The sequence below is a fragment of the Apteryx mantelli genome, chromosome 3, assembly GCF_036417845.1.
Source record: "Apteryx mantelli isolate bAptMan1 chromosome 3, bAptMan1.hap1, whole genome shotgun sequence".
Taxonomy (NCBI): domain Eukaryota; kingdom Metazoa; phylum Chordata; class Aves; order Apterygiformes; family Apterygidae; genus Apteryx; species Apteryx mantelli.
Window position 1 is genome coordinate 36,464,157 of NC_089980.1, and position 22,350 is coordinate 36,486,506.

A 22,350-nucleotide genomic window follows, 5' to 3' on the forward strand; every position below is an offset into this window, starting at 1 on the left:
TTTTCACATGCTGCTGCCATCTTTGCTTTTACTCATTTGCTCAACGACTTGTGCAACACTGTCTTGAGCAGTAAGTTTTTACATGAAAAAGGGGCAAAAATCTGAGTCAGAGTGGTTTTCGATTCATGAGTGGCTTGCGTTCCTCCCATGCAGTCTCTATATCAAGGCTACGTTACATGGCTGGTGGTGGCATGGCCCTGGGAGCTACTGGGTAGTCCCAGTTTCTGCCCCTGGGCTGGCGTGAGCTGGCAGGGCAGCCTCCAGCTGGTGTCGGTAGCATCGGGCAAAGCTGTGCGCCAGCCCCAGCAGAGCAGTGAATCCCCGAGGGCAGGGACGGTTGTCCCTCTCCCCTTCCACACCTTCTCCTGGAGCGCTTCTCCCAGTGCTCACAGGTGTGGGCTGCATTCCTTGTAGGTCTCCCGCATGTCGCTTTTTGGTGTGCAACTTGCAAGTCACAGAGGATGGTCGCACCTATTATTAAAGTGTGGGCATGAATGCAAGGCTTGGGAGGGCGAGTGAGGCAGAAACCTACAGCATGTTGACATAGGAGACTAGTAAATGTGGATTAATAGGTCAAACAACCTGGCATTTACTCTTGGTTAAGAGCACACAGTCCATAGTTACTCCTGGGAAGCTGTGACACTATCGCTCCCTCTTCTGCTTGCTCGCTGGTAGTTTGTGCGTGTGGCCATACCCTAGGTTGTAGCCCAAGAAAGTGTGGTTAGAACATGCTGTTACGGTGTTGCTAATGTCAAATGTACCAGTCTCGCACTCAGATTATCTCTGTTTTAATCTTCCCCTGCCAACACTAAAAGACCCAAATGGAATTTTGGAAAACAAGGTTATCGGAGAATTTAAAAGGTGCTGAAAAAAGTCTAAAGCACTTTGTTCTTATTGATATGTTCTGTCAGGGGAAGAGGGGAAAGGAAGGGGAGAGAACAGGGTAACATTTTAATTCATGAAAAATCCTGTTATTTTGGCTGGTAGTATTATGCAGAAATAGCATATTCCTGAGTGATTGTTCTAAAAATGCAAATAAATGAATTATAGTAATTAATGCTTAATAAGCTTATATGAAATTATTAAAAAAATAGAATTAAGAGCCAATTAATGGAGTAAACGGGGTAATTCTGTGATTTGAGATAATAGCTGCAGTTATTTTTCAGCTTCAGATTCCCCCCCCCCCCCAGATATCAAAGTTGTAGAAACATCTAGGATTTTAAAAGAAGAGAATTGAATTGAAAACAATAGATACCTACAATATATATCTCATTTTCCAGTGTATTTTTCACTTTATTAGTGAAGTTAGTGTAAAATTACAGGTTTTCTTTATAGGTTTTCTTTCTCTGGGTTACAGGCAGGTTTTTAACCTAGCATTGTTGTTAATGATTTGTTATAAAATATTGGATGCAATACCCTGTGTGCTGAAGAGAAGAGTTTTGAAGTAGACTTCTGGTCTGTGATGGAGTAATGGCCAATATGACTGAGAGACAACTGAAAGGCTGTGCAGCTACTTCAGTATCATTTGTCAGAGCTGGAAACCACAAGTACTGGTTTATGCTTGCAGCTCAACGTCCTTGCTTTTTTTGAATTTATGTACTTTAGCGTGTAAAGATTCTTCATCCCAAGGAGACATCGATTGGGATCGGTTCTTGATTAATTAATTTCTTGATTTTTGGAAGAAGAAAGCAAGCAGGCAAGAAATGCAGCTTACTCATGGCTCATTATGTTGCTACCTGTTATTTAGTCACAACCAGATTTAATCCTTGGGTGCTTGGTATGTGTGTAGTACTCGATCGTTTCTAACACCAGACACATTCATGATCGCTCCCGCTTCTCTTGCGATCCGTAGGGATGTTTCCTTTGTTTAAACGCTGGTGCTAAAACCTTGCAGCAAACAGTGGAGGAAAGAAATCTGTGCTTTTTTTCCACTTTAGAATCTCCATCCATGTAAGGAATAGATTATAAGTAATCTGTGTGTGAATGATACAAAACATGATAGATTGGCCAAAATATGGCCAAACATTCTGCATAAGAAATGTATGGCACTTCCTAAAGGTTTCCCTGTGAAAAGGCGTATGATTTTTTTCCGTACAGGTAGATTCTGTGCACACCTTCATCATAGAGTTTCATGATTTATCAATAGCAGTAGTGACGCTTCAATTTTATATAGAACTTCCACAATAAATATGTTCAAGATGAAATTCTAGAGGGTCTTAACCTAATTGTTACAGAGTCCAAAATGCTCCTTTCTGTGATAGATTTTCTCTGAGAAGTTGCAGTGTCACATAACACTGTTTACCTGTGGATGTGTTTCCTTACAGGTGAATTGATTCAGAAGCTTTCTTTTTGGCTTAACCTAGATAAAGATGAGACTGAATTCCTCCCTTTAATTGCAGTTTTTCAATTTAAATGGGAAAACGAAGATCACTGTGCTTTAGTTGTATAGAGAATCCTGGAATCGAGTTTCTCCTGTATTCTTGTATCTACTTGGTGCAATAATCACTTACATTCCAGTTTACACTTGGGGAAAAACTCTACAAAAAATTATCTATTTCTGCTATCATTCAACACTAGACAAAGCTTTATCTACTTTTCTGAGTTTTTACTTACTATGCCTTTTTTTGCTATGCTCAGATATAATGGTGCCAGGTTAGCAACTGAAATAGTTATTGAAGCTGTCTTCATTTTTATTTACCTCTGTGGAAGCAGCTGAGCTACAGATTTTTAAAATGTGTGTAGTCACACTTATAGAAGTCTCTCGTGCTGTTCTAGAATTCTTCTTCATGAATGAAGTTGGTTAATTTTGCTGTTACCTCATTTGTAGGCTTCCCCCCCCCCCCGCCCCTTGGAAACTTCTTATTGTTGGCAAAGCTCTGTTTAAAAAAAAACTAGCAGCACTTGAGATGGTGGGTCTGTAGTCTGAAAGAAGAAAGATACTCTTTTAAATAATAAATATTAATATTTAATAGCTCTACAATTGTTCAGACGCTGCATGTAGCAGACTGGCAGATTGATTGCTACACAAAGTCTCCTGCGAGGCAGTAGCAGTAGCAGCCACAGCAGCAGTAAAAGTGTGAGCAATGCTTTCCGCTCGCACCTTGTTTATAGGAGGTGCTAGCTTCAGATCTTCACTGGGACTGTTTTAGTTGCTAACATCATAAAGCGAAAGAGCTTAACTAAAGAGCTAGTCAGTTCTTTATTGTATTTATGCTCAGCTCCCTTTTTGAGAGTGGTTATTGGCTAACATCAGTGTAGATATTTCTACTTGTTGTCTGGGCTGAAATGACACTTTATATGGAAATGTTCCCATTATTTCTCAATACTTGCTCTTCAGTAGAAACCGAAATGTAGATTCGGTCCCTTTAAGGTGCTATGAGTAACGTGTTATGAGCAAATATCACCTCGCAGGCTGGCTGGCTGTGTGGGAGTCCTGGGGCTTAGGTGTTATCCATGAACCTAAGCAGGTAGCTTAGCAGTGTCTGTACTGTGACTTGTCTGTACAAAGAAGTTCTAGTTCTTTTCTGTACTAAAGAAAATTTCGCTGTGGTTGATTTGGTTCCTCCTAGAGTAAGCATTAGCTGTGGTGTAGGTGTCCCTCTAGTACTGATGCCAAAAACAGTTGCAGAATTCGGGGAGGCATCTCCATGCAGGTAAAGAAAAGTGGGATTTTATGACTGCTGCCGTTAGTGTCATGTCAGATTGACTTCGTGATTAGAGAGGTTTGGTCTTGAACTTCCAAGAAACAAGGGACTTTTTATTTTACAATATAAACAGCAAACCTTGTGTCCATTATAGCATGCAAGATGCAGAAGCGATTTTATGAGTGTGAAGTGGTATCCATTAATTACAACAGCTGATACAACATTTTCACCCTAGAGCTGGCAGAATGGGCACCTTGTGCCTGGCGTTCATACCAGCTGGGAGGGAGGACGGCAGCTCCTCCAGCTGCAGGAGCTCAGCCGGTTGGGCTGATGCTCTTTCACCATGCATGTGTGGCAGTGGCTGGTCGGGCAGCCCCAGGAGGCTGCTGCTCCTCTCACCGTGTTGTCTGCCCTGAGGTGGTTCAGGAGGACCCGTCACTGCAACTCTGACTCTTACAGTTCTGGCGATCTCCCTTTTCTGGTGTATAGCAGCAGTGAGATTTCTAGGCGCAGCAGTGCTAAGCAGGTTTGGGAATGTGTGTGGATGCATGCAATCGTTAAATTTCAGCATGTAACTAAGGGAGCAGACCTGCAGTCATAATTCTGCTTTAGGAAGAGATTATGTCAGAAAACTTGTACTAGGTTAATACTTTATAACAATACTTCTTAACAAAGCTTTTTTTCTTTTTTCTTCTTCACAAAGAAGGGAGCATACTTTTATCCTTAGTTTGCAGGTAAGAAAAAAAGTACAGAAAGACCATGGTTTTTCAAGGTTACTTTAGCTTGTCAGTGAAAAAGTTGGCATTTTACTAGAAGGGCTTTGTTACTGAGAGATAATAAAGCAGTGCCTGTGTGGGGTTATGAATAAGTGGAAGGCATTTATGTACCTTAAATATCAGGAAACTAAGCTAGTGTTTTAAGTTGCTAAAATCTCTTCTCCATGGCAAGGGACTTCTGTTTAAAAATCACTGCGCAGTGTTACTTGTCAGTGAGGCAAGAGCCGTCACGTACCCTCATCTTTATACCCACCGTGTCCTGTAACGCCTTCTGGTGCACGTAAAATCTGTGCTGAGCGTAAGAGCCCGGGAGATCCTGCCGCCTCCGACAGCGCTGGGGGAGAACGCTTCCCCTGCAGCGTTGGAAAGGCAGCGGTGTTTTGGGCCTGAAGTGATACCAGGAAAGATGGGTCTGGGCAGTGTTCCCTTGAGTGCGGAGGAAGCACGAGACAAGTGAGAACAGCATGTACTATGGGCTGTGTTTAGTATTAATATCGAGAAGTGAATCTCTTTAATGTGACGGTACTGTAAGATTAGTATTTTGCGTGCGCGTCCATCATTAGGATATTAGAGACTATTCCTGTGGTGTAAGCATATTATCACTAAATCTGTAAGATAACTTGCTATCGCCTGTAAAACACAAGCAACCTCTGACAGCCGTGCAGCCTGCGGAGCCTGGGTTCGTGAGTGGCTGGGATGGACACAAAACATCCTCCTTCGGGAAAGGAAATAAATAAGATAAACCAGGAAACCTCTTATTTTTCTTGACTTCATGGAGTCTTGCGTAGCTGCATTTATGTTACAAAAAGGCTTAGAATAGCACAGAATGGGTTCACATAAACTTTGCTTGTACATTGGTTACAAATTAGATACTTATTTATGTAAGAGTGGGAGAGGGGAAGAGAAAAAGGTAATGAAGCATCCAGCTTAACTAATTTCAGATATGTGTTCCAACACTTTTATTTTCAGCAATACTGTCTAACTTAATTCCTAGATAATAGAAGCTGGAGAACTATTCCTGTTTTTGTCGTGACTTGGGATTAGTAAAATTTTGCAAATAAACATTGCATGGTACAAAGTAAATTTTATCCGTGAAAGAAGAGGGTATGTTGCTTTGGCTCGTGTTATCTCACTTAATGACTTCAGTACTTCTGTGTTTTGCTTCTGAAATTATAGCCTAGAATTGATGAAGAAATAGCAGGTTTAAAGAACAGCAACATGGTTTTCCTCCTGGGAGAAAATGTACTAGTTAAAACCACACCACAAAAAAACTCAGATGAGTTTGTTGCCCGAAATAAATAATAAATATTTTACAAGTTGGAGGGTTTCCATGAGTTTCAGATGAAAACTCTGTTGGTAGCAGTGCATTCAGATGTTTTGCAGCAGAGGAAACTTACTGCAGTAATGGGGAATGTCAGATTTTTCCCAGTGTTGTTGCAATCTAAAGATTGAATGTTTTGCAAACATGTAATTGAAATGGAATTTTGTCTTGGAAAATCAGCAGTAACCTGTATGAAGTGGACTTAAATTCTACAAAAACTACACTAAATATACAGACATTTTTCTAACCAGGAATTAGCATCATCACTTGACAAATGCAGTTAAAAAAATAATAAAGTGGGGGGCTGGAGTAGGAAGGGAAAGGCGTTGATGTTGGTGGAGAGTCTCAGTTTATTGTGAGTGCTTTATCAGTTTTTTTTCTTTTACATTTACAGTCCTTCACACCAACTTCCTTGTTCCCCAGAGAATACCTGTCAGTGTAAATGCATCAGTGAAATGTACCTGGAAAGCCAGTGTGTTTCAGATGATCCCTTTTTTTTATAACTGAATTGTCTGTGACGTACTAGACTTTGCTCTGTGTGTTGTTTTGGGTCTCAGTAAGTTTGTCAGAGCCTGAATGCTGCTGTTAATATTGCTTGTTGTGGTGAGCAGATCAGTGACAAATAGTGCTGCTATTTGGATTCCTGGCAGTAATGAATTGTGTGGGGTGTTTTTATTTTTGCTTGTTTTGGGGTTTTTTGTTTTTGTTTTGTTTTGAAGGAAAAAAAAAAGTTATAGGTGAAAAGTCAAAAATGAATGTAAAAGCCAGAATTGGGGTAGCCTTTGAAGCCTGTACTTTTGTCTTCTGGATCATATATATATTAAGATGCAGTCTTTAATTATTTGGTTATAGTCTCCCCGCAATCAGGCAGTGCTCAGGAAAGATGATTCGGCCTGAAGACTAGTTGTGTAGTATTTTGAATTACCTTCATTTTCTTTGCGTGGATCCCCACATATTTCTCGCTTTTCAGAGAAATGCATGAATTTCGACACCGACTTCTCTACAGGACTTACGGTAGTATCTCACAGTCTACAAGTGTTAATTAACGTTTATGCGGTGGCGTGGGATGATATTTGCATTTAACAGATGAAGAGTGAAGTTAAGAAGAGATTAAGGTCAAAAGCATCTCCTAATTATCCAATTTTCTAATTAAGCAATTGCCCCATTTGGAGCTCCTGGGGCTGGATTGCCAAAGCGTGTGGCTTGGGCAGCACTGGGTACGTCAAAAGGTGGCGCGAGGGCGGCTGGGAGCGCTCAGTGCTCTTCCCGGCCGGCGCCCAGTATTTCAGGTTCGGCAGATCCCGCAAGTTCCTCCCGCCGGCTGCCCTGCGAGTTCGGAGCAGGGATGTTTTCCTGCTCTCGCCTTCCTGCTCTGGCCAGCTTAGAGTCGTGCTCGCAGGAAGCATCGGGCTTGGCCTCGGCGTTTCCAAGCCGGAGCGCATCGAGGGTCTCCGTCGGATGGCTCGCGTGCTGCCTGATTGCTGCCCAGAGGTCTGAGAGGCCGGAGCGCCCTGAGCCAAGAGGAAACCTTTGGTGATCGAGCCTCTCTTCAGCATGTGTAAACTTACTTTCTCAGAGAATTGTAACTGGATCGGTTTGGGCAGCGTTTTGTGAGCACAGGGGAGAAAGGATAGGGGAAAGGGACTCCTGGCACTTAAGTTCTTAGTTTGATTTTTGGCAAAGTTATTAACTTGCTTTTAAATCAGGATTTTATCTTGGAACTGTTCAGGAATGCTGATAACGCTGGTACTTCTAGAACCACTTGAAATATTTTCGATAAAAGATATGTTACTAATGTGCATTCAAATATTGTTTTTAATACATGCATAATATTTAATTTATAGTGGAACAGCTTATTGCAGCAGTCTCTTTGGTTCCTATGTAAGCTTCCAAGCATTTATGTTGGACACCAGGAAAAGATGCTCTGTCTGTCTGTCTCTCTCTCTCTCTCCCCCTGACAGGAAAATGGTATTAGATATTAAAAAGAGCCTGGGGTGGCTGGATGTTGCTGCCAAGCGAGTTATGCAGGGCATCCCCAACAGGTGCCTGTAGCCATCGCGAATTCCCTCTGGGGTGCCCGGAGGTCGCTCACCCGTTCCGCAGCAGCACCACACACCATTTTAGGAGTTTGGGGCGCTTTGCTGCGGGTGTTTGTGTGCTGTGCCAGCTGCCATTAACCCAGCTGTGCAGGCTGGAGAGTGAAGAGAGGAAGGTAGAAGTAATAGACAAACCATTTCAGATATATAAGAAGATATTTATACATTCAAGGACTAGTTTGTGTTCCCTCAAGTAACTCTGAGGCTACGATAAAGAACTCGTGCTCCTTGCTGGCAAGGGACACGTTTCCCTCTTTATAAATGTGGAAGACAAGGACATGTGCTTCTGGGTGGGGTGTTTTTGTGTGGTGGTGGTGGTGGTGGTGTTGTTTTGCTTTTTGGGGTGTTTTTAAATAGTGGATGGTAGAAACAGAGGATGTTTTTACTGTTGAGATAAGCCTTGGTGGAGGCAAAATTAGTATGAAATATGCAGTTGGGGAAAGGGTACATGAGAAAGCTGGCATAATTACTCACTACTTTGGGTGATAATGTGGGTACCAGTGTCACATGTGAGAGGTGTGCATGTAAGTGTTGGTTTGAGTTTGTTTTCTTGATCTGCTAATCAAACCTAGCATTGGCCAGTATAAAGTCTATTCTGTTTCTTCTTAAATTTGATTGTCCAGTAAATGATAGTTAGTGGAAACTTAGGCAAGCTAACGCTCACGTTCGTCAAATGCAGCATTCGTGGAGCTGTATTCTGTGAATTTTATTCTGATACGTTTCTGGATTACTTATATGAGGGTGTTTACAGCAGCAGATGCATGAAATTATTATGTAAAATATTTTTATAATAACTTCTGCAATTTGTGGTTATTACGAAGTTATTTTTTCAGGATGTTTTTGTATTGTCTCTTAATCGCTTTCCTTCCCCTGCCTTTTTATGTGTCAGCATAAAAGGGTATGAAAGTCTGTGTGCACAAATATATTTAGCATGCATAAGCAAAACTACTAGTATGCCTTAAACTTTGCCTAGTTATTAGGGATGAAGTGGTAGATCATCTTATGTGTCAGATCAGCTCCTTAAAATGACATTGCCACAGAAACCCATGCGATGTTCTTGATAAGGTAGTGGTATAGTGTCAGGCTTGCAGACATGGACTCACTTTGAATAAATCTTAAACCAGTCCGTGGATTGTAAAGATCTGTAGCAACTTTTGCATTGCAGCATATTCATGTGCTATGGTATAATCTTCTCACCGAACATCTAAAGACAAAAAACTGCAGTTGTATAACATATGTACATCATGTTTAATTGAAAAGTCCTAAGAAAAATTTGTCCAGTAAAGTTTAAATATATTTTTTCCTTCTTTTAAGACTTACTGCAGTGTTAAATTACTGTTTTATGGCCTGTTATTTTAACTTTTTTTAATGAGTTTTGAGTTATAAAAATGTCTATGCATATTCCAAATTGGCCAGTTTACATTTATTATAGCAAGGCATAAATTCATAACAACATAAACAATATTCCTTTCAGGGTTTTGCTAAGGTTTTTAGACACAATATAGGTTTCCAGACTTGAAGGAGTTTTTTTTGTTGTTTTTTTGTATGAAGAAGTTCTGTATCTTTCATTTATGTGGTGAATAGCACTGCTCTATTTTAATGTGAATAATAAGCAATCTTATTACATGGCTTACTATTAAAAATGCAGATTATCCATTAGGATAACAAGACCAGGCAATGCATTGTTTTTAAAGAGCTCCTGAACAGAAAACTTAAAAAGAGCTTCGAAAAGCAGGAAAGGAAGTTGAAGATGCATGGGGGTAATCAAGAGTGTTGAAGGCCAGAGTCTTGTAATTACGGTGAGGGAAAACTTGCTGAGAACTTTACACTCCACTTTAACGCCACCAGGTTTACCTTCTATTTCTAGGGACAGATTAGAATTTAATATGGTCTCTGTTTGGACAAACAGGCCTTTTTAATCTTCCATGTTTGTGCTGTGTGTTTTAATCTCAGTTCTTCTCATTTTCCTCCCATGACTCGTATCCCTTAACAAAACCAAGGTAGTTTGTTTGCATATTGGCATTTGGAAGAGGTGAGGGAGCCACTGTGTGCAGAAGTCTGTATAGTAGAATTCTACCCTTTTTTAAGGAATTCTCTCTTCCTCATCTCTAGCGTGTGATTCTCTAAATTTTTGCACCTTTTATAAGCTATTGTTAAGATCAGCGAGTTGCAGAAAACTACAGAGTTTTTGTTTCATTTAACATCATAGGAAAAACAAATTTGTCAGTTCTCTCTCTGGAAATGCAGCCCTCAGCCAGAGTCAAATTGTTCACTGGCCTTCAGAATAAAAATGTCAAGTTATGCAAATGCATACCTTTCTGCACATGTGGACCCATCCACGCTATAATGAGAAAGTAATCTTTTGGGCCAATTATTTTCTGACATTGTGTTCCCAGGACCAGTATAGAGATCAGTTCACAAGTAATTTCCGTTGTGTTTCTGTAATGAAAGACTTCTAACACTCTTGGGAAAACACTGAAAGCTGCGTGGGTGCTTTGGCAGATGGGGGCTTAAACATATCTGTGGTTTGTGTGGCTTTATTGGATAAAATGTAGGATTTTCCACCCTGTGGTTTAAATTTCCATGTGCTGGAGGTTGTAGAATTTGTTTTTCTGAAATGTTGCTCTTTATGTTTCGTCAAGGCCTGCAGGAATTGACTCTGAGAAGTGATTAATGGATGCTCTGAAATTGTTGAGGGGCCCCGGAATAGAAGGTTTGGTCGTGAGATGCTTTTTAAATGGAGCTGGTTCAAATTTCTCCTAGGCGGTCGGTGACTAAGAGTGATATTTTTCAAATGCTGTTATCCTCACGTGCCTAGTTGGTGACATGTGAGAAGTGGAGTGATACGTGAGTTGGGAGGCTTGTTAAGTGCTATCTCTACGTGTTGGATACCCCTGCTGAGGTTCCTGGCTAACGTCTAAGAGTTGTTCAATCTGCTGGGAATGCTTTTACTTGTGCAACTCTGAGGAGTGTAGTATGTCTTTATACGCTGTTCACTGACCATTAAAAATGAACCCTAGTTTTTAAGAGCCCTCATTCAGAAGTCTCATGAGTACTGAATATGAGCATCCTGTGCATCCTTGCTTACCCCAAAAGGAAGACAACAATTTTTTTTAATGACAGAAGTAAAAATCAGGCCAGAGAAGTATGATAAGATGACAACATAGCTCCTTTTTAAAGCTACAGTATCATAGTTTTAAACCTAGCAAGGCTTTGCTGTAATTTGAGTACTAATACTCTATCTTAAAGTACTTTTTAAGACTGAAAGACCATAGATCCACTTCCTCCTTGCTGTCACCAGCAGGCAGTGCAGATGGTTCCTTTTCCATAATGGATCTGGTCCCAGTGACCATCTTAAAAGCATAAGTCATGGACAACTTGGGAAATGCGACTGGCACATGAGATGTAATGCTATTTTGTTGTATTAAAAATAACCAAATGACTGAAAAAATGCTATTTAAAATGAATGAATGAAGTGAATGAATCAAAATAAAACCAATTACACTTAGAAATGTCTTGTTCTATTCCCTAATTTCATTTTCCTCTTAAAATAAATAAATGAGTAAATAAATCTCTGCCTGGTTTAGTAGATTTAAGTGGCTCGTGGAAGGCCTAGACAAATGTTAGCTGTGCCACAAGGGAATGGCCAGATGTTTAGGAGCAGGAGAAGAGGAAGGGAGGAGACTGACTTTTGTTTCACCTGACTGACTGAATTTATGTAACAACTCTTTTGCCTCTGAAAGGGGAATGGCGTGCCCTGAAAGGAGGTTTTTCCTTTAAAAGAAAGTAGATAAATTTCTCTTGAAATAGTTCTTTGGATTGTAAGAATGCATTTCTAATGGAAGAAGAAGACTGGGAAAGCCAGGTATTTTGAAAACTTATCTGGCAAAAAAAGAAAAGAGCAGTGTAATTCTGTGTTGTGCAGATTTGTTAAAATGATCTCAATGATTGCAGTTGCATTTACTTTCATTCAAAGCATCTTCTTTTAAGCTAATCCCTAATTGATTTACTTTTCAAGACGCTGCCAAGAAGGGCACATTGGAGTTCAGTTGTTTGCTGTCATGGATGAGGTAGTATTTAGGTTGGGAATCACTCGTTTCAAGTCTTTAATAATTCCCAGTGTAATATATAATTGTCATCACTCAAAACATATGCTGCTTCTGTACAGTGATAAAGCATAATAAAATGTCTTTCCAGTGTGCAACTGTGGCCGTTGAGATCTACCACAATATTCTTGCATTCCTTAGCAATCTCCTTGCTGTCTAAAGTCTCCTTTTAGTGGCTGCCTCTCGTGTGCCCCTTCTGCAGTGCCGAGAAATGACCCGTGGCTTGAAAACCCTTTTCCCCCGTTCAGCTCCTGCAGTCTGTTGCTTTGCATATTTTTGCATACGCGAAACAGCTGAGGCTTCGTGGCCTCCTCCCCCAGGCCGTGGCTTTCAGGGCCGCAGCGGGACGCGTGAAGAGAGCGTGCTTTACGTGGCGCTCGGGCTGAGCGGAGGCAGCCGCGGGGTTAGCACGCGGCGGGGAGAAGGATGCCCGTGTGGGTCGGGCGAGCGCCCCGGCCTCTGGGCTCCTCAGGGAAAGACCCGGAGCGGCGCCTGTCCCGGTCGGGAGCTGCTGCTGTTTGGGCTCCACGCAGGGAACACAGTAACGCCTGGCTGCTGAAATGGTGATTTAACATCGCTGAGAGAGAGCCACTTGCTCCTTTCACAAATGTTTTATAGCAATCTGCTGTGTATTTATAAGGCCTGGAAATTTATCCATTATAAGCCCTTTTAACAGTTCATTAATTGAAGGTTTTGGCAGACAAAAAAAAAAGTGTTCTTTTTTTGTTTTTTGTTTTTTTTTTAAGGCAGCGTCAAGCTGTTGTTTCTTCTGTGTTAGTCTGGACTGCTACCAGTGTAAGATGAGAAGTAAATACTGTAATGGTTATATTTTGAAAATACTTGTCACTTTTTTCTCCAGTCTTCATTTCTGCCTGATTTTCTGCATTTATTTGAAGGCTAATATCATGAGTATAGCAAATACGAGTTCTGTGGTGCTTCTTGAAGTCGGTTTACTTTCTTAAAGTCACAACTCTTCTTGGTGACTGAATTTATGTAAGCTTGACTTTGTTCCTTCATATGCTGCCTAGGTGTGTGCTTGTAGGGATCCTCCAGTGGCCCCCTAAAAGGGGGAGGTGGGTTGTTTCTTTTGGAAAGTGTTTTTAATACAAGAATCTTCTCCAGGTTGGGAAGAACCGTATCAGCCGTCCTCTATCTGAATTTCTAAAATAGTGTTGAGAGTGCATTGACTATGGTGGGTTGCATAGTAGTTGAAATAACGTCTTGAAAAGCGAACTTTCCTGTATCTATGATATAGGAACAGCTATGGCTGGCGATTCAAGGCATTTTGTTCAGACTCTTTCTTATCTGTTGTCTCTGGATCACAGGTCTTGGTCTGATTGCACTCCTGCAGATTCTTCGTCTTATTATTATTTATTAGCATGAATGAATGCAGTAGAAACTATGAAGTGATATATTTCTACTTATAGTTTAACAGAATGGCAAAAAAAAAAGCAAAACTATCTTCTTAAAAATATTTATACATTAATTTCAATTGAGAGTGGTAGGAGCTCTGTTTTTATTGATGTAACCATTCCTTTCAGTTTAATAATTATGAGTATATTTCACTAATAAAATTTTGTTTTAATAATTTCTTGTAGTAATTTTGCTTATCTCATGAAAGCATGATTGTGATTCTCCATTTCAGTTAGTTCAGGTTTTGCTCCTTCTGTAGTGTGTATCAAATATTAAGGCTTTATCTGTTCTAATAGCATGGAAGTTGGTGTTAAAATCCTTAATCTCTTTTCATCTGTAACCTTTCACCTGGGAGGGATTTGGCCCAGTGTTTTATTTGCTTATATCTTAAGAGTGATGCCTTTATGCAAGTATTTCAAAGCTTAAGGCTTTTAATGAAAAATAGTTTGGGGATTACAGCTTTATATAAACTTTCCTTTTTTTTTCTTGTTGTTGGTTAATAATATTAGTGGGCTAAAGTTTGGAGTATGTGTAATCACAGTAATAATATCCAGCCATTTACCTTTATGTGTAAATTTGCTGTTTGGATATGTTTTATAGAATGTAGACTCATACCATCTGTTTATATAATAGAGGTAAAATTTCTAAATTTTTCATAAACCTGTGATCTTGTATTAGAAGTTTCTTTGGAGTATTAGTAAGTCCAAATCAGGATGGATAAGGAATTCAGTACCTTTTGTTTGAGTAACGTTCTTTTATGGGTCTTTTTTACTGGTTGGACTGTGATTTATTGCAACAGCCAAATATAAAATCTGTTATGTGTTATTTTGGCTTGGCAGAAATAATGCAAAGAACTGTCAAAGGCAAGGAATATGCAGAAGCTGTAATTTCCTTTTTACCACTGAAGAATAGATTTGGCTGGATTATGCCTTCAGTACTAATCTATCTCTGTGTGGCCAAACAGATTTTTGGAACCATTTGGAGAGTGTTTATTTTCTGTTCACTTCAGGCCAAATGTTATAATGTCGTATATTTTTTTGGAACATGCAGGGTGGTGATGTGAAAAGAAAAAGAAAGAGAAGGAATTGGAGTCGAAGACTCTGATCTAGACTGCTCAAATTGAGATTGTCACTTGATGTAATTAGGTCATGGCTAGCTATACTTATATATTCAACCGTGGGGTTTTTTTTTTGTTTGTTTGTTTTTTAGCGTTACTTCTTGCTTTAAAATGAAGGATCATATTTAAAATTCTTCAACAGTTCCAAGAGAATGTATTGCAAAATGTGACCACAGTTTTATATCTTTTCAGTTAATTCAGTTGGCTATTTAAATAAACTTATTTTCAGTCATTCTTCTACTGATAGAACAAGGTTTTCTTTTGCAGTATTTTAATGGAAAGCATCTTTCTTCTTATGATTGTAGCAGGACAACACTGTTTAAGCCTTCTATATAAGCTTATGTTTAGCAATGCTTCTGACTTGAAGCATTAGTTTGATACATGAAATATAATATCCATGCCTTGTTTCTTTGAACATCTTCAGTATTCCTAAATGATGGGACAGACATACTCGTGCTGTACACTCGTTTTTTTCTATAGCTTTTAGTTTTGAACAAAACAACTAAATGTTTCTTTGTCCCCTATTTCCCTTCCAAACAGATGACAGCATCTCAGCTGCAAGCACCTCTGATGTCCAGGACCGTCTTTCAGCCCTAGAACTGAGAGTACAGCAGCAAGAAGATGAAATCACTGTGCTGAAAGCTGCATTGGCTGATGTGCTAAGACGTCTTGCTATCTCCGAAGACCATGTAGCTTCTGTGAGAAAATCAGCACCAAGTAAAAGTAAGCCCATATTTGGTAAATTATTTCTTGAAGCAGAACGTTATCGTTTAGAGTTTTATCATTTGGAAAGTTCTCTATTCATAACTTCATTTCTTTCCTGTCTTGCTTGGAAAAGCAGGTGTATTTTGAGGGTAGTTTTTTAGTTGCTTTTATTGGAGGCTTTATAGTGAATGGTTAATAGATATCTGAAATGTGCTTACTAACCATACTGTTTGCTAACATTTCTGTGTACTTGACTCCTCTGTGAAAATTTACCTTCATCTTTGTAAAAAGGTGTTCCTTTCTAGCTTAAATGATAGAGTGCTTTATAACTGGAGTGTTTAAGCTGCCACCTAGGCTTCTGAAGCTTCAGAGAAGCTCAGTGTCTTAGTTTTGGCTTGACTTTGACTTCACCTAGGAGTTACTCAACTGAAGATGTGTATTAGAGGCTACGTTCCCCCTGCTTCTAAATAAAAAAAAAAAAAAAAGCAAGTTTTGTCACCAAATAAGGAAATTTTTGGAATGTGTTTTTTTTTTTTGTTCAGTTGCACAGATTATTCATCACCACTAGGTTTCTTGTAAGAAGTGGCCTTGTAGCCACTCGGCAATGTATCTCTGGACTTAGTATGGCTAATAGCTTTTTCATTTTAACTTTGAAATACATAGGATTGTTTAAAACCTAAGAAACTAGATGCTGTTTGCACTACTTTGCACATACATGCATGAATTTCCTTTTTTTTCCATGACCATTTTCTTTTATGTTCTGGAGAGTTAGAGCTCTGAGTTGTTTGAATTTTCTCCAACTTAAAACTGCATATGTAGCAAGCTACAGGTCTATATATATTAGTAATGTCTATTAGGTTTATGGCTGAATAAAAGGTATAATTTACAGTTCTAATTCTCCATAGTGGCGAGGGAACTATAAATGCATGCATCCCCATCAAACTGTGTAGTGCAGAATTCTCTGGGCTTGATTCCATTATTTCCGCCATGAAATCGTTACACCAACCCAGTTGTAAACTTGACCTGACACCATGGCAAAGCATAGCCTCTGTTTGGATGGCTGCATTGCACAGGTTGAAAATACAAGAGCTGAAAATGCTGAAAGTTTGAATTATTTTAGACATGGCAGACAGATCAAATTATTGTGATTAAGTGTTTTTGCAGCCTCTCTGACAGATGGGAGGAAGTGATGATGCTTAATTGGTTTGGACTCTGAATTCTGCCATTCACTCTTATTTGCTAAATGGCAGACAGTTGTCAACCATGCTTAGAAATGCAGCTTTTCACTACCCAGTCTGCATTTCCTGTCTCATCAAGATTCAGACTTCCTTGTCTAACTCTGTAAACAAGGTTCTAACAAGTATTTCAGCTAAATCAGTTCAATGATTTTAAATCAGTTATGCTGTCCATAATGACAAAAAGAATGTTTTAAGTGCAAAACTGGACAAAATATATGCAATTTAGAACCTTATTCTTCACGTTTACATACAGAGGAGCTGGACTACGCACAAACATGGCCAAATACCTTTGTCTTGGAGCTGCCTAATATCCAGCAAACTCAATGCGCAGATAGGGCAAACTTGCTGTGTTCTGCAAAATGCCTTGTGTGGGTCTTGGGGCCATACGGAATTCTCCAGGTGAATTTGTTCAGTGAACAAGAAATTACTATTTTTTTTTTCTTGTGGGGAGAGGGGGAAGTCTAAATCTCTTCAGCTTTGTGGTATTAAGTCACCACCCAATTAGTGATAATGGGAGCATGTAATTTTGAGGACAGAGTTTGGTGGTGGGGGGAGATGTGCACATAGCTATTGCATGAACAAACATGAATTATGACTAATTGGTGTTGTATTTAATTTATGGAGGAAGTGTCTGCTTTATCTTCAGTCACGTAATACCACAAGGCAAGACATTAACTTCACTGTTTATCATGATCTCAGCTACATTTACATGGTATAAAAATAGCACAAAACAAAATGATTGTTCACATACAGTCACTGGAATTTTGTACAGGTCTAAAGTTAAGACTTTAAGAATGAGCTTGAGATTTGTATCATTTTAAACTTAAAAATAAATATTTTGAATAAGTACTTCAAAACAAGATTGTACACATTTCTGGCAATTCCACAGGTGGTTCTTTTGCTTTCTATATTTTAAGTTCATTCAATAGATACAGAACTCCTGAAACACTTTTAACAAAGAGAAATATATTGTTTTAGGGAGTGAATAGGATTGGCAGAAGATCTGAATTGTCATGTGAAAATAATACTCAAGGAAGTCATTGTTAATTTTTCTTTCAGGTATTGAACAAGTACATAACAGGCTCTTACTAGTCAAATCATGGTTGCTACAAGGTTATTGCATTCCTCTAAAACTCTTTTTGGTGTTGGTGATCCTATCAAGAGTCTGGATTTCTGTATTATGACAGTTAGTGCAGTTGCACAGCGAGTATAGATAGCCTTTTATTTAAAAATGCAGAAGTTCTGATTCAGGAAAGTATTTCTCTTTACAACAGCACTGAAATATGTGCTGTCATAAGTAATGAGCAGCAAGAATAGATGTGTGTATATTTCTGAATATGTTCAGAGAGAAGTGGTTAATTTGAAGTATGGTAAGAGAAATGTATGGTGAGAGAACTTGAGAGAACATATGGAAAGTACGGTGAGAGAACTACTTGTGAAATACTTTTGGATTGTAGGACTGGCAAAAGTCAGCTTGAATATTTCCAGTAAACAAAAGGGTTTTAATCTATCTGAGTAACAGACAATATCTAACTTAGTTTGAAGGATGTTATTTCCTATTTACTGCTGAAATGTTTTTTTTTAAATCTCTCCATGCTTTCTATAACCAGCTCAGCAGTGTCTTTGAAGAGATACTTTTCTTATGCTAAAATTAATTGTTGTGAATAGACCACTTTGACTGATTGAATCAGCCATAGATGAAACTAAATTTTTTTGCATTACCCTTGTAGTCTGTTTTTCTTTTTTTCCTATAACTTTTTTTGCATGCTTATTTTGGACTTAGTCCAGGCTTCAGTGACGATTTTCATAGGGCATGGTTTGGGGGGGGTTGTGGGATTTGTTTTGTTTTTTAATAGATGTCTTGGCAAGTAGTATTTCTTTGGTGGGAAGTTCTTTGCTTTTGGCAGCTCTGCACTCTTGTTGCCACATGTCTCTGCACTTGATTGATGCAGTTAATGTTCACAAAAAGTTCCAAAAAAAAAAAAAAAAAAGATTACCTGGACACTGAAGAAAAGGAAAGCAGTCTGGTGCTTGTGGCTGCCAGAAAGATAGATTGGCTCACAGCTGGTGCCTGGTAAACCTATTAAGATCTTTCAGGGTGTCAAAATGTATGTAACATGAGAATTTATCCCTGAGGCTCTGGGTGTGGAGACAAGTTTGTGGCACACAATGGCACCAGGAGAGTAGCTCAGACGAATCATATCAATGGGGTATGAGCTCTTGCCTGAAAAAGTGGCTGCTTACCAGAAAGTACATCTCACATGTCTGTCTGTAGAGGAAAAAGAGTTTGTGTCCTTTTTCTGGACTTGAAAGCAATGAGGAGACTTGTCGTAGGTTGAATCCCCCAGAGGAACATTTCTTATTGCTTGGACAACAATTAATATCAAATAACTTGTATGCAAATCCGGGTCGCAAAGTGAAATTGGAGTAAGCAGGTGGCAGTTGGCAGAGATTGGCTCCCATGACAGTGCAGACAAGCAGACGAAGAGGCATTTATTTTATTGAAGCAGAGATCTCGGGGATCTGCAAGGGCAGCTGCATGTGGGAAATGCAGTGCGGTGGATTTTTACAGTAGGAATCTGGAGCGTTCTTCCTTGCTTTCCTGCTGCCTTCTCTGGTGTGAAATAGTGCATCTGTTCAGCGTCTGCGTGGTGAGAAGAAGCCCGAATTAGTATCGCAAATTAAATCCCATCTCATTGCACTAATGTAAGCATAGCATTTCAGATGGATTTTTAGGTTATCTCAACAGTGGTTTCATTTCAATAATGTTAAGTCATTTTATTTTAAATTAACAAAAATTGACTTCAGGAGTTCAGTAAGCTACATTTAATGAAAGCATAAAATAGGCTTGTATTTGTGGTTTCAGTCTTACTTAACACTTTTAATGAGCGTGTAATTGTTCTGATGATAGGGTCCACATTTAAATTGTAGGACTAGTAAATGTTCAAGCTCCTGAAAATAGAAGTACAGATATGAAAATGTTCACGGTAGTGATGGGATATAGGCCACTCTTATCTGCCATATTAAGACTAACCTGGCAAGCTTGCACATGTGTCATTTTGCTCATGGGAATAGCCCAGTTGAAGTCTGCAGGCTGAATGCTCACATAACAAATTATGACACTCTTGAGGTCTTAATGGGTTTTCCAGGTATTGGTTTTAGTGCAGTCTGTTCTTTCTGCATTAAAATTCTTTATTTCTACGTTACTTCCCCATTTTTTCTGTATTCTCCTTCTCTCTTGTCTTCTTCAATCTTTTCTTTTTTTTCCGTTGTACTTATTACTCTTGATCTTCACGTACTTCCCTTCATTCAAAGAATCTGAACCAGAGGGCATTAATGAACTAAGGGTCATTAACCAGCTATACCAAGTTTAAGGAAAGACAAAGGAAGAGGAAAATCCAGTTTTAATTTCTGCAATGAAGCAATCCTTTTCACTGGAGAAAACACTCAGAGGTGTAGGATTGTAGAAGTATTTCTCAGTCATGGTGATAAGTATCCTAATTTTTCTTGCGTGCTCTTCTTACAGTTTTGGATATGTTTTCTGCATTTGTGTGCTTTTTAAAACAGCATGGACAAATGCTCCTGAGAAGCATCATGGAGAGTGACAGAGTACCACTCAAGCTAAGCAGAGCAATGTTTGAAGAAGTAAATGATGGCAGTAACTTTAAAAAAAAAAAAAAAAAAACTGGCTTATTGTTTATAACATTTGAGTAGCTGTTTTGTCACTGTCAAAGTATATCAAACTGTTTCAGAATACCATACTTATCATGTATTTCCTCTTCTGGGTTTATCCCCTTTGGAAATGGGTTGAGGAAGTAGATGGTAACTTTGGAAAAGCATTGCAAAAGAATAGCCCTTCAGGGAGGGAGGAGAGAGGGGGCCGTGCGTGTTTAATAAGCTGGTGGCTCTCCCGCACTAAGGAGCTCTTCAGTTGCCCTGCATGGCAGTTCGAAATTCCTGCCCGAAGAGCCATGTGTCAGAGCAGGGGCTTGGCTGCCCTGGATTTTTAAGAATGCAGTACCTGAAAAAATAATTTTGTGTCTCTAGCAGGGTCAGTTATAGTTGTAAAATGTATGCATTGGCAGTTTAAGTCACCAGTTACCAACTAAGAAAGAAACCTGTAAATAAATGTTTAATCATCCTTAAGATTGTAGTTAATTTATCTAAACATGGTAACCATTGAGAGGGATTCACTTGCGTCTGAAAATATTATCTTTGCAATTGCTATGCATTCTCAAACTGTTACATATTAACATGCCTCTATTCAGATAGTTTATTTCCTTTTAATAGGGAATAATAAATAATGTATGCTTAATACATTATTTATAGTCAGCTGAGACTGGTGAAATTGTAGTTCAATAAAAAGGTATAAGAAACATCTGAAATACTTTTCAGCTACATATAATTGCTGTTAGAAGAAAAAACATGTTTATCAAAACAATTTTCTCTTAAAATTAGATTATTAAACAAGGTGAGGTATTACTTTTAGGTAGTGAATGGAACTGATTTTTTTTTTCTGATTTATATTGTTGATTATTTTAGAACAAGAATCTTACCTTGACCTGTAATTTTTGTTCGTGTGCTGGAAGAAAAAAAAAAATATTTCTGCAACTTAATGAAGTCTCAATCAGAATCTGACTCTTACTATTTGACCCAAAATAGCTGAATAAACCAAAATGCTGTGGGGGAAAAAATTTCTCTTTTCTTCAAAATACAGTACTCTTCAAATGGAGATTTAGTGTTCCCAAGCTGCTGCTTTGCCTGCATCTTCCATGAGTGATTTGACCTTCTTTGAAACTTCGGAAGGAAAGCAGTGACTGTAGTTGCTTTCGTACAATTTGTTTTAACATCTTGAAGTAAGTTTAGGATTTGTCATAATTTCAAATTTATTTTTGATGGCTTTATTTTTAAGAAGGAAGTGCTAATAAAATCTAATGTTCTGCTACATTTAGAACTATTTAAATCTGTTATTTTTGTGGCTTGCCTGTGTGGGTTCTCTTGTGTCCAATAGTGTTATTGAGCATAGACTGTAAATGTTTCCATGGCAGGAGTATTAAACTGGGTCTCTGTCCTTCAAGCCATCAGTTTTGTTTTATTTGCTGAACACCTTTAGGCATATATTTGAGATAGCTATGCTTCTCAAATTTTGCTGAAAATAAATTATTCTAAACTTGTTGAAGATGGACTGATATCAGATGCCTCATATCATAAAAAAGCTAAAAATTTCCAATTTAAGTGAATCTTTTTTATTCTAAGAAATAATTTGTTGAAGTTTTTTTGTTTTAAATCCAGCTAGATGGAGTATATGCAGAAAATATTTCTACATAGTTGCAGTTACTTAATCTGAACTGAAATTGTCTGAAGAAGAGAAAGAAGGGTTTGACTTTTCTTTGGAAGAAAGGCAGTTTACCTGTCAGCATCAGCAGATATGCAGTAGTCTTAAATTCAGCAAATCTTTGTTCCAGTTAACACAAGTAAAGGTCATAATAAATTATAACTGGTCTGGGGAAGAAAGTGAATTACTAACTGAACTTCAGCTCTTGTACCTTAGATCTATGTTTGGAAATAAATGCTATTGTGTTATCAGAAGATGCACATTTTCAAAACTTACCACTGCCTCTTACAGATTTGCTTCAATTTTTCCCCAGTTAGCTAATAACGGCTGATAAAGTGTTGGAAGTAGATTCTTGGTTTATTGTGGTCTGCTTTTTCTAATCCTACTTATCTTTCATTCACACATTTGTATAGTTGACGCATTAATGAAATGCTTCTTTTGAACTCAACAGATGTTATATGAAAATTATCAGAAGAGAGATGAATCCCTTATCCAGAAATGACATTTTTTACAACTTTGATCTCTGAGAATTTGGCTTTAATCCTGGGTAGCATACACTGGCTTTCATTTTACGTTCGGTTTATGTCTGGCTCTTGTTC

At 38.7% G+C, this 22,350-nt stretch overlaps 1 protein-coding gene across 1 annotated transcript in view; it reads left to right on the top strand.

Annotated features, from left to right (window-relative positions):
- The window catches only part of EML4 (EMAP like 4), a 167,255-nt gene that overhangs the window by 76,304 nt on the left and 68,601 nt on the right, over positions 1 to 22,350 (top strand). Inside the window, exon 2 of the mRNA XM_067293132.1 lies at positions 15,014 to 15,196. Within this exon, the coding sequence (XP_067149233.1) occupies positions 15,014 to 15,196 (183 nt within the window). The remainder of the gene's footprint in view (positions 1 to 15,013; positions 15,197 to 22,350) is intronic.